Source organism: Cherax quadricarinatus, chromosome 44, assembly GCF_038502225.1.
Source record: "Cherax quadricarinatus isolate ZL_2023a chromosome 44, ASM3850222v1, whole genome shotgun sequence".
Lineage (NCBI taxonomy): Eukaryota > Metazoa > Arthropoda > Malacostraca > Decapoda > Parastacidae > Cherax > Cherax quadricarinatus.
The window spans coordinates 15,660,073-15,676,944 of NC_091335.1; the positions used below are offsets into that span (position 1 = coordinate 15,660,073).

Here is a 16,872-nt window from a genome sequence, read left to right on the forward strand (position 1 = left end):
AGAGGCCAGAACGTTGTGTAGCTTTAAAAATAGGTTGGATAAATACATGAGTAGATGTGGGTGGGTGTGAGTTAGACCTGATAGCTTGTGCTACCAGGTCGGTTGCCGTGTTCCTCCCTTAAGTCAATGTGACCTGACCTGACTAGGTTGGGTGCATTGGCTTAAGCCGGTAGGAGACTTGGACCTGCCTCGCATGGGCCAGTAGGCCTTCTGCAGTGTTCCTTCGTTCTTATGTTTTTATGTTCTTATACTAAATTTGACACTGGGGTAACTGGTCGAGATCATCACTGGGCAAAAGTACAGCCACTGGTACACAATATCGACAAGTTGATGAATAAGACATTTGCGCAACACTTTAGTAATTATATTTCCAAAACGTGAATAAAACTGGAGACAGTAGAAGCAATGGAGAGGTAAAGAAATGATAAGTCCATCAGCCTTCAAGAAGTATTGCGGGGGCCAATCATTCAGTCTTGAGAAGCGACCAGCACCATCATCTGGATAAAAAAAATACTGCTGTCTTTATCACTAACTTCCACTGACTGTATTTTTGTTTTTGATATATCAGTATGTCCTAAAAAATGTAAGTCTTAAGATTTCTTTAAAGCTTTATTTTTATTATATTTTGTAGAATACTTGCTAATAGAATAATACTAGTCATAGTATTTATCTTCCTTATAGGTCTCGTTTTTCAAGGAATTCTTGGTAATTATATATTATTGACAGCCTTCTTAGTAACGTTGTTACATAAACAGCTTTATTTAAATAAGTTTAAAATGCAATATAAATAAAAAATCAGTTTTTGGTATTTCACAACAAGAAAAAATTCAGCAACCGCCGGAGGCTGATATGACGTCAAGTGAGTTACAATTTGAACCATGGCGGCGGGAGAGAGATAACCTGCCAGGATTCAGTGCAGGTGACCAGCTGCTCACTGACCGCCAGACCTGCAGCGTCTTCACATCATTCCTCTGGCAATTGTTCCTACATAATACTTGGTTGACACAGTAAGACGAACTCTGGTTCATAAGTCGTGAAGGATCAAGTGGTCCTCAAGATGTTGAGGAGGACCTTAGTCTCCTTGTTCCTCGTGTTGTGTGTTGCAGGCGTCTCTTATGGTGACCAGGTCAACACTTACCATAAAATCAACTACAACCCAGACGATGAGTGAGTAATAGCATTCACAGTTTTTTTTTTTCCAGCGGTTTGAACTTCTTGCCAACGTTTGTACCCACTATGTACACTAATATATAAATCTGTTAGTATACACATATAAAAACATGTTTGCCAATTTTCAAGTCGTCACTTCATCCTTAAGAGGGAATCATGTTTGTGGCATCAGAAATCCTACGAAAAAGTAATTTCCAGCAACAGTAGTAGTAAACTAACAATCGACTGATTAATCAAGTCCAATATTCTTGCACTTTCGATAGTGTAGTAGATGTAGCATCTCGACTCGCCCATATAGGTGAGGAGTCGAATAAAAATGAATCCTCTTCCTTAATTTCTTTCTTTCACGAATGTGAAAGTACAGAAGTTACATGTTTCTTACTGAGGTTTTGAGATACCATACTGCGGTATCTTAACTATGACCAGGGCAAAACAATTCAAATCGAAGAACCGTAAGTTTGAAACTTAACCTATGAAAAGTCATGAGATTTTCTACGAGACGAATCTTGCAATTAGTAATATTACATACAAACATAAGTGTAAATACTCCAGTGCTTGTACTAAATTATGGGGACGAGGTTTACAGGTACATTCCTGTAATATTTCATCCATATAATTTGATGGGGGAACTAAGCAACAGTTTATTGTACTTAGTAATGTTAGTTGTACCTGTGCCAGGTGGGATTTTTGAGACACAAGGCTGCACCATGACTCCTCCGAGACACACACAAAGTCGGGCCTATCAGATTACAACATAAAATTAATACCAATAATGTTGGTAAATTACAAGATATTGAGTGCACTTTGTGATGGTTTGTGACTTGAAAAGAAAGGGGAGGGGATCTGTTGAGTATACAACATTTTACAAAAATATATACATATTTTTAATGAGCACTCGCCATTTAATTACTGGATCATAATTATTATTTTGTGGAAACACTCCCTAACGCTACCACTACAGCTAGAATTTACGATGGCAACCGCAAAACTACACATTATTGGTAAGCATCATTTAGCTAAGTTGTGCTCCTGGGATAATTGGTGCCTTCTATTTTTCCGTCCTTCTTGCCAAATTGTAAGCGTTTTCCACACTATTTATCTCAGTATTTCAGTGGGAACATGTCAACAATTTCAAAATTGCGGATTAAGTCCGATATACATCAGTTGACCTTCGAGGACGCCTAATTACATTGCACAAATTCAGACCAGTGTTCACACATCAAATTCATTATGACGTCTCCCTGTCCGCGTCACTCACCACCTGTTCTACACTCCCCTCACTCCCCCCTCACTCCCCTCACTCCCCCCTCACTCCCCCCTCACTCCCCTCTCACTCCCCTCTCACTCCCCTCACTCCCCCCTCACTCCCCTCACTCTCCCCTCACTCCCCCTCACTCCCCTCACTCCCCCCTCACTCCCCCCTCACTCCCCCCTCACTCCCCTCACTCCCCCCTCACTCCCCCCTCACTCCCCTCACTCTCCCCTCACTCCCCCCTCACTCTCCCCTCACTCCCCTAACTCCCATCACCCCCCTCACTCCCCCTCACTCCCGCCTCACTCCCCTCACTCCCCCCTCACTCCCCTCACTCCCCCCTCACTCCCCTCACTCTCCCACTCACTCTCCCCCTCACTCCCCCCCTCACTCCCCCCTCACTCCCCTCACTCCCCTAACTCCCATCACCCCCCTCACTCCCCCTCACTCCCCCCTCACTCCCCTCACTCCCCCCTCACTCCCCTCACTCCCCTAACTCCCATCACCCCCCCCCCACTCCAAATTTCTCGAAAGGGTCAAATCAGCATCACATTTTATTATGCAATTATTGTATTATTTAAATTTACACATGCTGAATTTAGGAAAATTAAAAATTTTCCACAGTGCTTTTACTAGTGTTATGGTGTTACTACTACAGTGTTATTACTATAGTGTTATTACTATAGTGTTATTACTATAGTGTTATTACTATAGTGTTATTACTATAGTGTTATTACTAGTGTTATTACATAGTGTTATTAATATAGTGTTATTACCATAGTGTTATTACTATAGTGTTATTACTATAGTGTTATTACTATAGTGTTATTACTATAGTGTTATTACTATAGTGTTATTACATAGTGTTATTACTATAGTGTTATTACTATAGTGTTATTACTACAGTGTTATTACTATAGTGTTATTACATAGTGTTATTACATAGTGTTATTACTATAGTGTTATTACATAGTGTTATTACTATAGTGTTATTACATAGTGTTATTACTGTGGTGTTATTACATAGTGTTATTACATAGTGTTATTACTATAGTGTTATTACATAGTGTTATTACTATAGTGTTATTACTATAGTGTTATTACATAGTGTTATTACATAGTGTTATTACTATAGTGTTATTACATAGTGTTATTACTATAGTGTTATTACATAGTGTTATTACTATAGTGTTATTACTATAGTGTTATTACTATAGTGTTATTACATAGTGTTATTACATAGTGTTATTACATAGTGTTATTACTATAGTGTTATTACTGTAGTGTTATTACTATAGTGTTATTACATAGTGTTATTACTATAGTGTTATTACTATAGTGTTATTACTATAGTGTTATTACATAGTGTTATTACTATAGTGTTATTACTATAGTGTTATTACTATAGTGTTATTACATAGTGTTATTACTATAGTGTTATTACATAGTGTTATTACTATAGTGTTATTACTATAGTGTTATTACTATAGTGTTATTACTATAGTGTTATTACTATAGTGTTATTACTATAGTGTTATTACTATAGTGTTATTACATAGTGTTATTACATAGTGTTATTACTATAGTGTTATTGCTATAGTGTTATTACTATAGTGTTATTACTATAGTGTTATTACTATAGTGTCATTACATAGTGTTATTACTATAGTGTTATTACTATAGTGTTATTACTATAGTGTTATTACATAGTGTTATTACATAGTGTTATTACTATAGTGTTATTACATAGTGTTATTACATAGTGTTATTACATAGTGTTATTACTAGAGTGTTATTACTATAGTGTTATTACATAGTGTTATTACTATAGTTTTATTACATAGTGTTATTACATAGTGTTATTACATAGTGTTATTACTAGAGTGTTATTACTATAGTGTTATTACATAGTGTTATTACTATAGTGTTATTACTATAGTTTTATTACTATAGTGTTATTACATAGTGTTATTACTGTAGTGTTATTACTATAGTGTTATAACTGTAGTGTTATTACTATAGTGTTATTACTATAGTGTTATTACTATAGTGTTATTACTATAGTGTTATTACTATAGTGTTATTATTATAGTGTCATTACATAGTGTTATTACTATAGTGTTATTATTATAGTGTCATTACATAGTGTTATTACTATAGTGTTATTACTATAGTGTTATTACTATAGTGTCATTACATAGTGTTATTACTATAGTGTTATTACTATAGTGTTATTACATAGTGTTATTACTATAGTGTTATTACATAGTGTTATTACTATAGTGTTATTACTATAGTGTTATTACTATAGTGTTATTACATAGTGTTATTACTATAGTGTTATTATATAGTGTTATTACTATAGTGTTATTACATAGTGTTATTACTATAGTGTTATTACATAGTGTTATTACTATAGTGTGATTACATAGTGTTATTACTATAGTGTTATTACATAGTGTTATTACTATAGTGTTATTACATAGTGTTATTACTATAGTGTTATTACATAGTGTTATTACTATAGTGTTATTACATAGTGTTATTACATAGTGTTATTGCATAGTGTTATTACATAGTGTTATTACTATAGTGTTATTACTATAGTGTTATTACTATTGTGTTATTACATAGTGTTATTACTATAGTGTTATTACATAGTGTTATTACTATAGTGTTATTACATAGTGTTATTACTATAGTGTTATTACATAGTGTTATTACTGTAGTGTTATTACTGTAGTGTTATTACTATAGTGTTATTACTATAGTGTTATTACTATAGTGTTATTACTAAAGTGTTATTACTATAGTGTTATTACTATAGTGTTATTACTATAGTGTTATTACTATAGTGTTATTACATAGTGTTATTACTATAGTGTTATTACTATAGTGTTATTACATAGTGTTATTACTATAGTGTTATTACATAGTGTTATTACATAGTGTTATTACATAGTGTTATTACTATAGTGTTATTACATAGTGTTATTACTATAGTGTTATTACTATAGTGTTATTACATAGTGTTATTACTATAGTGTTATTACATAATGTTATTACTATAGTGTTATTTCTATAGTGTTATTACATAGTGTTATTACATAGTGTTATTACATAGTGTTATTACATAGTGTTATTACTGTAGTGTTATTACTATAGTGTTATTACTATAGTGTTATTACATAGTGTTATTACTATAGTGTTATTACATAGTGTTATTACTATAGTGTTATTACTATAGTGTTATTACATAGTGTTATTACTATAGTGTTATTACATAGTGTTATTACTATAGTGTTATTACTATAGTGTTATTACATAGTGTTATTACTATAGTGTTATTACATAGTGTTATTACTATAGTGTTATTACATAGTGTTATTACTATAGTGTTATTACTATAGTGTCATTACATAGTGTTATTACATAGTGTTATTACATAGTGTTATTACATAGTGTTATTACTATAGTGTTATTACTATAGTGTTATTACTATAGTGTTATTACTATAGTGTTATTACATAGTGTTATTTCATAGTGTTATTACTATAGTGTTATTACATAGTGTTATTACTATAGTGTTATTACTATAGTGTTATTACATAGTGTTATTACTATAGTGTTATTACTATAGTGTTATTACTATAGTGTTATTACTATAGTGTTATTACTATAGTGTTATTACATAGTGTTATTACTATAGTGTTATTACATAGTGTTATTACATAGTGTTATTACATAGTGTTATTACATAGTGTTATTACATAGTGTTATTACTATAGTGTTATTACATAGTGTTATTACTATAGTGTTATTACATAGTGTTATTACTGTAGTGTTATTACTATAGTGTTATTACTATAGTGTTATTAAATAGTGTTATTACTATAGTGTTATTACATAGTGTTATTACATAGTGTTATTATTATAGTGTTATTACATAGTGTTATTACATAGTGTTATTACATAGTGTTATTACTATAGTGTTATTACATAGTGTTATTACTATAGTGTTATTACATAGTGTTATTACATAGTGTTATTACATAGTGTTATTACATAGTGTTATTACATAGTGTTATTACTTTAGTGTTATTACATAGTGTTATTACATAGTGTTATTACTATAGTGTTATTACATAGTGTTATTACTATAGTGTTATTACATAGTGTTATTACATAGTGTTATTACTATAGTGTTAATACATAGTGTTATTACTATAGTGTTATTACATAGTGTTATTACTGTAGTGTTATTACTATAGTGTCATTACTATAGTGTTATTACTATAGTGTTATTACTATAGTGTCATTACATAGTGTTATTACTATAGTGTTATTACTATAGTGTTATTACTATAGTGTTATTACTATAGTGTTATTACTATAGTGTTATTACTATAGTGTTATTACTATAGTGTTATTACTATAGTGTTATTACTATAGTGTTATTACATAGTGTTATTACTATAGTGTTATTACTATAGTGTTATTACTATAGTGTTATTACTATAGTGTTATTACATAGTGTTATTACATAGTGTTATTACTATAGTGTTATTACATAGTGTTATTACTATAGTGTTAATACATAGTGTTATTACTATAGTGTCATTACATAGTGCTATTACATAGTGTTATTACATAGTGTTATTACTATAGTGTTATTACATAGTGTTATTACTATAGTGTTATTACATAGTGTTATTACATAGTGTTATTACATAGTGTTATTACATAGTGTTATTACTGTAGTGTTATTACTATAGTGTCATTACTATAGTGTTATTACATAGTGTTATTACATAGTGTTATTACTATAGTGTTATTACTATAGTGTTATTACTATAGTGTTATTACTATAGTGTCATTACATAGTGTTATTACTATAGTGTTATTACATAGTGTTATTACTATAGTGTTATTACTATAGTGTTATTACATAGTGTTATTACATAGTGTTATTACTATAGTGTTATTACTATAGTGTTATTACATAGTGTTATTACTATAGTGTTATTACATAGTGTTATTACATAGTGTTATTACTATAGTGTTATTACATAGTGTTATTACATAGTGTTATTACATAGTGTTATTACTATAGTGTTATTACTATAGTGTTATTACTATAGTGTTATTACTATAGTGTTATTACATAGTGTTATTACTATAGTGTTATTACATAGTGTTATTACATAGTGTTATTACTATAGTGTTATTACTATAGTGTTATTACTATGGTGTTATTACTATAGTGTTATTAGTGTAGTGTCATTACATAGTGTTATTACTATAGTGTTATTACATAGTGTTATTACTATAGTGTTATTACTATAGTGTTATTACTATAGTGTTATTACATAGTGTTATTACTATAGTGTTATTACATAGTGTTATTACTATAGTGTTATTACTATAGTGTTATTACTATAGTGTTATTACTATAGTGTTATTACTATAGTGTTATTACTATAGTGTTATTACATAGTGTTATTACTATAGTGTTATTACTATAGTGTTATTACTATAGTGTTATTACTATAGTGTTATTACATAGTGTTATTACTATAGTGTTATTACTATAGTGTTATTACTATAGTGTTATTACTATAGTGTTATTACTATAGTGTTATTACTATAGGGTTATTACATAGTGTTATTACTATAGTGTTATTACTATAGTGTTATTACTATAGTGTTATTACTATAGTGTCATTACATAGTGTTATTACTATAGTGTTATTACTATAGTGTTATTACATAGTGTTATTACTATAGTGTTATTACTATAGTGTTATTACATAGTGTTATTACATAGTGTTATTACTATAGTGTTATTACATAGTGTTATTACTATAGTGTTATTACATAGTGTTATTACTATAGTGTTATTACTATAGTGTTATTACTGTAGTGTTATTACTATAGTGTTATTACATAGTATTATTACTATAGTGTTATTACTATAGTGTTATTACATAGTGTTATTACTATAGTGTTATTACATAGTGTTATTACTATAGTGTCATTACATAGTGTTATTACTATAGTGTTATTACATAGTGTTATTACATAGTGTTATTACTATAGTGTTATTACATAGTGTTATTACATAGTGTTATTACTATAGTGTCATTACATAGTGTTTTTACTATAGTGTTATTACTATAGTGTTATTACTATAGTGTTATTACTATAGTGTTATTACTATAGTGTTATTACTATAGTGTTATTACTAATGTGTTATTACTATAGTGTTATTACATAGTGTTATTACTATAGTGTTATTACTATAGTGTTATTACATAGTGTTATTACTATAGTGTTATTACTATAGTGTTATTACATAGTGTTATTATTATAGTGTTATTACTATAGTGTTATTACATAGTGTTATTACTATAGTGTAATTACTATAGTGTTATTACATAGTGTTATTACTATAGTGTTATTACTATAGTGTTATTACATAGTGTTATTACTATAGTGTTATTACTATAGTGTTATTACATAGTGTTATTACTAATGTGTTATTACTATAGTGTTATTACATAGTGTTATTACTATAGTGTTATTACTATAGTGTTATTACATATTGTTATTACTATAGTGTTATTACTATAGTGTTATTACATAGTGTTATTACTATAGTGTTATTACTATAGTGTTATTACATAGTGTTATTACAGTGTTATTACATAGTGTTATTACTTAGTGTTATTACTATAGTGTTATTACTATAGTGTTATTACATAGTGTTATTACTATAGTGTTATTACTATAGTGTTATTACATAGTGTTATTACAGTGTTATTACATAGTGTTATTACTTAGTGTTATTACATATAGTAACAGCTCTATAATAAAACTATAATAATAACTGTTATAGTAACTGAGTTGTTCATTGTTACAGTAAATGAGTGGTTCATTTTGATGGTGGTGGTGATTGTTGTGATGATAATGGGGTGGTGGTAGTGGTTATAATGACGGCAGTATGGTAACAGTGGTGGTGATCGGTACTGATGGTGGCTAGTGTTGGTTGTGATGCTGGTGATATTGATAGTGGTAGTTCTCTTGGTGGTGGGGTGTGGTGGTTGTGGGATGACAAGGGTGATAATGTTTGTAGTGGTGGCCGAGTGATGGTGGTAGTAATGTTTTTGATGGTGGTACTAGTGATTGTGGTGGTAGTAGTGATGGTGGTGGTAGTAGTGATGGTGGTGGTAGTAGTGATGGTGGTGGTAGTAGTGATGGTAGTAGCGATGGTGGTGGTAGTAGTGATGGTGGTGGTAGTAGTGATGGTGGTGGTAGTAGTGATGGTAGTAGCGATGGTGGTGGTAGTTGCGATGGTGGTGGTAGTAGTGATGGTGGTGGTAGCAGTGATGGTGGTGGTAGTAGCGATGGTGGTGGTAGTAGTGATGGTGGTAGTAATGGTGATGGTGGTATTACTCATGGTCATGATAATAATGATGGTGGTAGTACTAGTGATGGTGGTGGTACTCGTTATTGTGGTGGTGTTAGTGTTGGTAGTGGTAGTAGTAGTGATGGATGTGGTGGTAGTAGTGAAGGTGGTGGTAGTAGTGATGGTGGTGGTAGTAGTGATGGTGATGGTATTAGTGATGGTGGTGGTAGTAGTGATGGTTGGGGTAGTAATGAGGGTGGTGGTAGTAGTGATGGTGGTGGTAGTAGTGATGGTGGTGGTGGTGGTTATGGTGGGGGTAGTAGTGATGGTGGTGGTAGTAGTGATAGTGGTGGTAGTAGTGATGGTGGTGGTAGTATTGATAGTGGAGGTAGTATTGATGGTTGTGGTAGTAATGATGGTGGTGGTGGTGGTAGTATTGATGGTGGTGGTAATAATGATGGTGGTGGTAGTATTGATGGTGGTGGTAATAATGATGGTGGTGGTAGTAGTGATGGTGGTGGTAATAATGATGGTGGTGGTAGTAGTGATGGTGGTGGTAGTATTGATGGTTGTGGTAGTAATGATGGTGGTGGTAGTATTGATGGTGGTGGTAATAATGATGGTGGTGGTAGTAGTGATGGTGGTGGTAGTAGTGATGGTGGTGGTAGTAGTGATGGTAGTATCGATGGTGGTGGTAGTTGCGATGGTGGTGGTAGTAGTGATGGTGGTGGTAGTAGTGATGGTGGTGGTAGTAGTGATGGTAGTAGCGATGGTGGTGGTAGTTGCGATGGTGGTGGTAGTATTGATGGTGGTGGTAGTAGTGATGGCGGTGGTAGTAGTGATATGGTGGTAGTAGCGACGGTGGTGGTAGTTGCGATGGTGGTGGTGGTAGTAGTGATGGTGGTGGTAGCAGTGATGGTGGTGGTATTAGTGATGATGGTGGTAGTGGTGATGATGGTATAGTAGTGGTGGTAGTTATGGAAGTAGTAGTGATGGTAGTTATGATAGTAGTGGTGGCAGTTATGGTATAGTAGTGGTGGCATTTATGATATAGTATTGGTGATGGTAGTTATGGTAGTAGTGGTGGTGGTAGTTATGATAGTAGTGGGGGTGATAGTTATGGTAGTAATGGTGGTGGTAATTATGGTAGTAGTGGTAGTTTTGGTAGTGGCGGTGGTACTTATGGTAGTAGTCGTGGTTGTAGTTATGGTAGTAATGGTGGTGGTAATAATGGTAGTAGTGGTGTTGGTAATTATGGTTGTAGTGGTGATGGTAGTTATGGTAGTAGTGGTGATGGTAGTTATGGTAGTAGTGGTGATGGTAGTTATGGTAGTAGTGGTGATGGTAGTAATGGTAATAGTGGTGTGAGATATGGTAGTAGTGGTGATGGAAGTTATGGTAGTAGTGGTGGTGGTGGTGGTAGTTATGGTAGTAGTGGTGATGGTAGTTATGGTAGTAGTGGTGGTGGTAGTTATGGTAGTGGTGGTGGTAGTTATGATAGTAGTGGTGATGGTAGTTATGGTAGTAATGGTGGTGGTATTTATGGTAGTAGTGGTGGTGGTAGTTATGGTAGTAGTGGTGACGGTAGTTATAGTAGTAGTGATGGTGGTAGTAGTAGTAGTGGTGGTAGTAGTAGTAGTAGTGGTGGTAGTTATGGTAGTAGTAGTGATGGTAGCTATGATAGTAGTGGTGGTGGTAGTTATGGTAGTAGTGGTGGTGGTGGTGGTTATGGTAGTAGTGGTGGTGGTAGTAGTAGTGGTCGTGGTGGTAGTTATGATAGTAGTGGTGATGGTAGTTATGGTAGTAGTGGTGGTGGTGGTAGTAGTAGTGGAGGTGGTAGTTATGATAGTAGTGGTGATGGTAATAGTGGTGGTAGTTATGGTAGTAGTTCTGTTGGTAGTTGTGGTAGTAATCGTGGTGGTAGTAGCTATGGTAGTAGTGGTGGTGGTAGTTATGGTAGTAGTTATGGCAGTAGTGGTGATGGTAGTAATGGTGGTAGTGCAGTTATCATGTTGGACACTAGGGTCAGGTCATCATCCAGCAACGCCACATCCGTTATAGATAGTTAAGTGTTTCATGCAGCAACAGCACCAACTGTAGTTATAAGCAACACTAACTTAAGTTTTAGTCACACAATAACTTCGTCTACAATAACTCGCCCATCATGACTAATTATAAACATACAATAACCCCGTCTACAATAACTCATCCATCTTATCTCTAGTTGTTATCATGTTGTAATCATACAATAACTAATCCATCTTGACTCTAGTTATTATCATACAATAACTCATCCATCTTAACTAGTTATCATGTTGTAATCATACAATAACTAATCTATCTTGACTCTAGTTATTATCATACAATAATTCATCCATCTTGACTCTAGTTATCATGTTATAATCATACAATAACTCATCCATCTTGACTCTAATTATTATCATACAATAACTTATTCATCTTGACTAGTTATTATCATACAAGAACTCATCCATCTTGACAAGTTATTATCATACAAGAACTCATCCATCTTGACTCTAGTTATCATACAAGAACTCATCCATCTTGACTCCAGTTATTATCCTATAATAACTCATCCATCTAGACTCTAGTTATAATCATACAATAACTCATCCATCTTGACTCTAGTTATTATCATACAATAACTCATCCATCTTGACTCTAGTTATTATCATGTTGTAATCATACAATAACTCATCCATCTTGACTAGTTATTATCATGTTGTAATCATACAATAACTCATCCATCTTGACTAGTTATAATCATACAATAGCTCACCCATCTTGACTAGTTATAATCATACAGTACCTAGCCCATCTTGACTAGTTATAATCATACAATAGCTCATCCATCTTGACTAGTTATAATCATACAGTACCTAGCCCATCTTGACTAGTTATAATCATACAATAGCTCATCCATCTTGACTAGTTATTATCATACAATAACTCATCCATCATGACTAGTTATTATCATACCATAACTCATCCATCTTGACTGTAGTTATTATCATACTATAACTCATCCATCTTGACTAGTTATTATCATACAATAACTCATCCATCTTGACTAGTTATAATCATACAATAACTCATCCATCTTGACTAGTTATAATCATTCAATAGCTAGCCCATCTTCACTAGTTATATTCATATAAAAAATCATCCATCTTGACTGTAGTTATTATCATACTATAACTCATCCATCTTGACTGTAGTTATTATCATACTATAACTCATCCATCTTGACTAGTTATTATCATACAATAACTCATCCATCTTGACTAGTTATTATTATACAATAACTCATCTATCTTGACTAGTTATAATCATACAAAAACTCATCCATCTTGACTCTAGTTATTATCATATTATAACTCATCCATCTTGACTATTTATAATTATACAATAACTCACCCATCTTGACTAGTTATAATCACAATAGCTCACCCATCTTGACTAGTTATAATCACAATAGCTCACCCATCTTGACTAGTTATAATCACAATAGCTCACCCATCTTGACTAGTTATAATCACAATAGCTCACCCATCTTGACTAGTTATAATCACAATAGCTCACCCATCTTGACTAGTTATAAACATACAATAACTTCGTCTACAGTAATTCAGGTATATTTTCACCTGGTATTCCTAGAGCGATGGGTTTAATGGTGCCTGATTTGTATCCTTCGTTTTCATTTAGAATTTAAGAATCTCCTGAACACCTGAAGGACGTTTTTCGGGGGGTCAGCGCCCCCGCGGCCCGCTCCCACACCATTTCTCCTAGTGGATCAAATCCTATTCAGCCAGGCTGTTACTGCTGGCCGCAAGCAGTCTAACATCATGGTTGCCACAGAAGCCGAATTTCAAAATTCTCTAACAAAATACAAAAAATCCCTTGCAATATTTCAGTACCTGTTGACCTTCAACCTACCCTCACAGCCGGCCATAATAATTAATAATAATAATAATAATAATAACAACAACAACAACCTCAACAACAGCCTCAACAATAATAATAGTAATAATAATAATAATAACAATAATAATAATAACAATACATCATTATTTCTACAAGTACATGATACAACTTTTCCACACCTAGGTGACATCAGTGACATACAGTATAGAAAGCCCCTTGATCATGGAGAGCATTTTGGGTAACTTAGGTTAATTTTGTGCCCAGGCTGCGACCCACACCAGTCAACCAACACCCAGGTACCTACTTGTTGCTAGGTGATCAGGGACAGCAGGTGTAAACAAGTATACCTCTCCTCAGGTTTCCATATTATATACAGTAGAATAAGATGGTCAGTATTTAAATATGTTGTAAAATTCATCAACTTTAAATGGACTTTAGAATTTATATTATTATCATATATATATATATATATATATATATATATATATATATATATATATATATATATATATATATATATATTTATATATGCATATGTATATGTATATATGAGGTATATGTGGAGGCACAAAATGTTATCTATGGAGGCAAAGAAGGGAATGTATGAAAGTATAGTAGTACCAACACTCTTATATGGGTGTGAAGCTTGGGTTGTGAATGCTGGAGCAAGGAGACGGTTGGAGGCAGTGGAGATGTCCTGTCTAAGAGCAATGTGTGGTGTAAATATTATGCAGAAAATTTGGAGTGTGGAAATTAGGAGAAGGTGTGGAGTTAATAAAAGTATTAGTCAGAAGGCTGAAGAGGGTTTGTTGAGGTGGTTTGGTCATTTAGAGAGAATGGATCAAGGTAGAATGACATGGAGAGCGTATAAATCTGTAGGGAAAGGAAGGCGGGGTAGGGGGTTGTCCTCGAAAAGGTTGGAGGGAGAGGGTATAGGAGGTGTTGTGGGCGAGGGGTTTGGACTTCCAGTAAGCGTGCGTGAGCGTGTTAGATAGGAGTAAATGGAGACAAATGGTATCTGGGACCTGACGATCTGTTGTAGTGTGAGCAGGGTAATATTTAGTGAACGGACTCAGGGAAACCGGTTATTTTATATAACCGGACTTGAGTCCTGGAAATGGGAAGTACAATGCCTGCACTCTAAAGGAGGGGCTTGGGATATTGGTAGTTTGGAGGGATATGTTGTGTATTTTTATACGTATATACTTCTAAGCTGTTGTATTCTGAGCACCTCTGCAAAAAGTGATTATGTGTGAGTGAGGTGAAAGTGTTGAATGATGATGAAATCTTTTCTTTCTGGGGATTTTCTTTCTCTTTGGGTCACCCTGCCTCGGTGGGAGACCGCCGGCTTGTTGAAATATATATATATATATATATATATATATATATATATATATATATATATATATATATATATATATATATATATATATATATATATATATATATATATATATATATATATATATATATATATATATATATATATATATATATATCGTTAACTCTCTGATTAATAAGGTTAATGAGCAACTGTAATGATCTCAGTTATAGAAACATCAAAAATTACTGTCTCGGCAGAGTAATATGACTGCTACAAATCTTCAGTCACTATGAACGCTGTGATCAGTTTGTTTTACAGTATTTTTCCGGCGTATAAGGCACCCTTTTTTCCCACACAAAAAAGTCTAGGAAAATCACTCTGCCCCTTTTATGCTCAAGGTCAAGGTCAAGGGTAGTTTTTGGATTAGGCTTTAGCAGTTGTTTACTAACGTTATGTTACAATGCTTACAAAGTCTTGGGTCTTGCATGCTCGTGCGCCTTATATGCCCGAAAATACAGATTTTCTTTTTTTACTGTAATTTTAGTCTTTTTTTTTTCTTGCACTGTCTTATGCAGGTTTCTGAATTAATGTGAAGTAAAAAAAAAGAAAAGTACTTCATAATTTTATAAAGAATGTTATCAATTCGTGGGCGGTCGTATGAAGTGAAGGCGGCGTGACTGTTGTGGTAGTCTGGAGGAAGAGTGATGTTCGCTCTTCAAGACGAGGCGTCAGGCCGTTATTGCTGATATTTAACTGCATTAGAAACTTATGACGCACTTTGTACTATTCTTTCCTTTCGTGCCTTAAGGTATAAGGGGCTAAGATTATAGGATATATGCATATGTTTCTCAGTCCATTGTGATATATAGTGTTGGACTTATGGGATACTTTTCTCAGATCTTTGACGTACATTATTATTATTATAATCAAGGGGGAAGCGCTAAACCCAGAGGATTATACAGCGCCTGGGGGGGGGGATGTGGAAGGCATTCAGGCTTAATTCGGGGAACTGGAGCACAAATCCAACTCCCTAAATCAAGAGCCCCTCACCAGCATCAAGGAACCTTCCTTGAGGGGTCTGACGTACAGTGGGTCGGACTTACGGGATACGGGGATACTTTTCTTGGATCGTGCAGCGACCAAACCACATCAAGTTTACCACGATTAATTTTGACTAACTTTATATTTAATATAAGATGTGATATTAATGGGCAAAAGTCATATTTTACATATCTTATTGCCTCTTTTATGTCTTTATAGTTGCCAACAAGTTGCCTTTGTATAACCGTTAATTACTTTTCCTCGTTAGGTTTGAGTCATTCGAAAACGTCCAAGAAGTTTTGAAGCCTTCCTTGGACGGCTCTCTCAGGACAAAACGAGACTCTGGAGGTTTTACTAAATTAGGATTTCCTGTCGGAAGTGAACGAATAAGTGTTCCGGAAGTGGACGCGGAAGTCCCGTATGAATTTTCCAAAGGCTCCTCCGATTCCAGGGACCGAAATTCATCTCCAGGATTTTCTCGGCTGAACTTCTTCCCTCAGCCTGTGGAAGCGGACTCTGACTACTTACCACCACCAGACACCACCTTCAAGGGCACAAAGGGAAGCAGGTAAATGTTACAGGGCGAGGTCGTACAATGGCAATGAGGTATTAATCTTTGAAGACTAAACTCACTTATATTTCCATTATTTACACTCGAACTAAATCTATTTTTTTTTAGTCGATACACAATCAGGATTATGCAAAAATCGCAAACAGGCGATAGAAGAGACA

General features: G+C 33.6%; 1 protein-coding gene across 1 annotated transcript in view; it reads left to right on the top strand.

Annotated features, from left to right (window-relative positions):
* The first annotated feature begins 674 nt into the window (after positions 1 to 674).
* The window catches only part of LOC128697360 (hemocytin), a 444,623-nt gene continuing 428,425 nt past the window's right edge, over positions 675 to 16,872 (top strand). The window contains exons 1-2 of the mRNA XM_070093851.1: positions 675 to 1,167; positions 16,409 to 16,708. Of these exons, the coding sequence (XP_069949952.1) occupies positions 1,058 to 1,167; positions 16,409 to 16,708 (410 nt within the window). The 5' untranslated portion in view covers positions 675 to 1,057. The remainder of the gene's footprint in view (positions 1,168 to 16,408; positions 16,709 to 16,872) is intronic.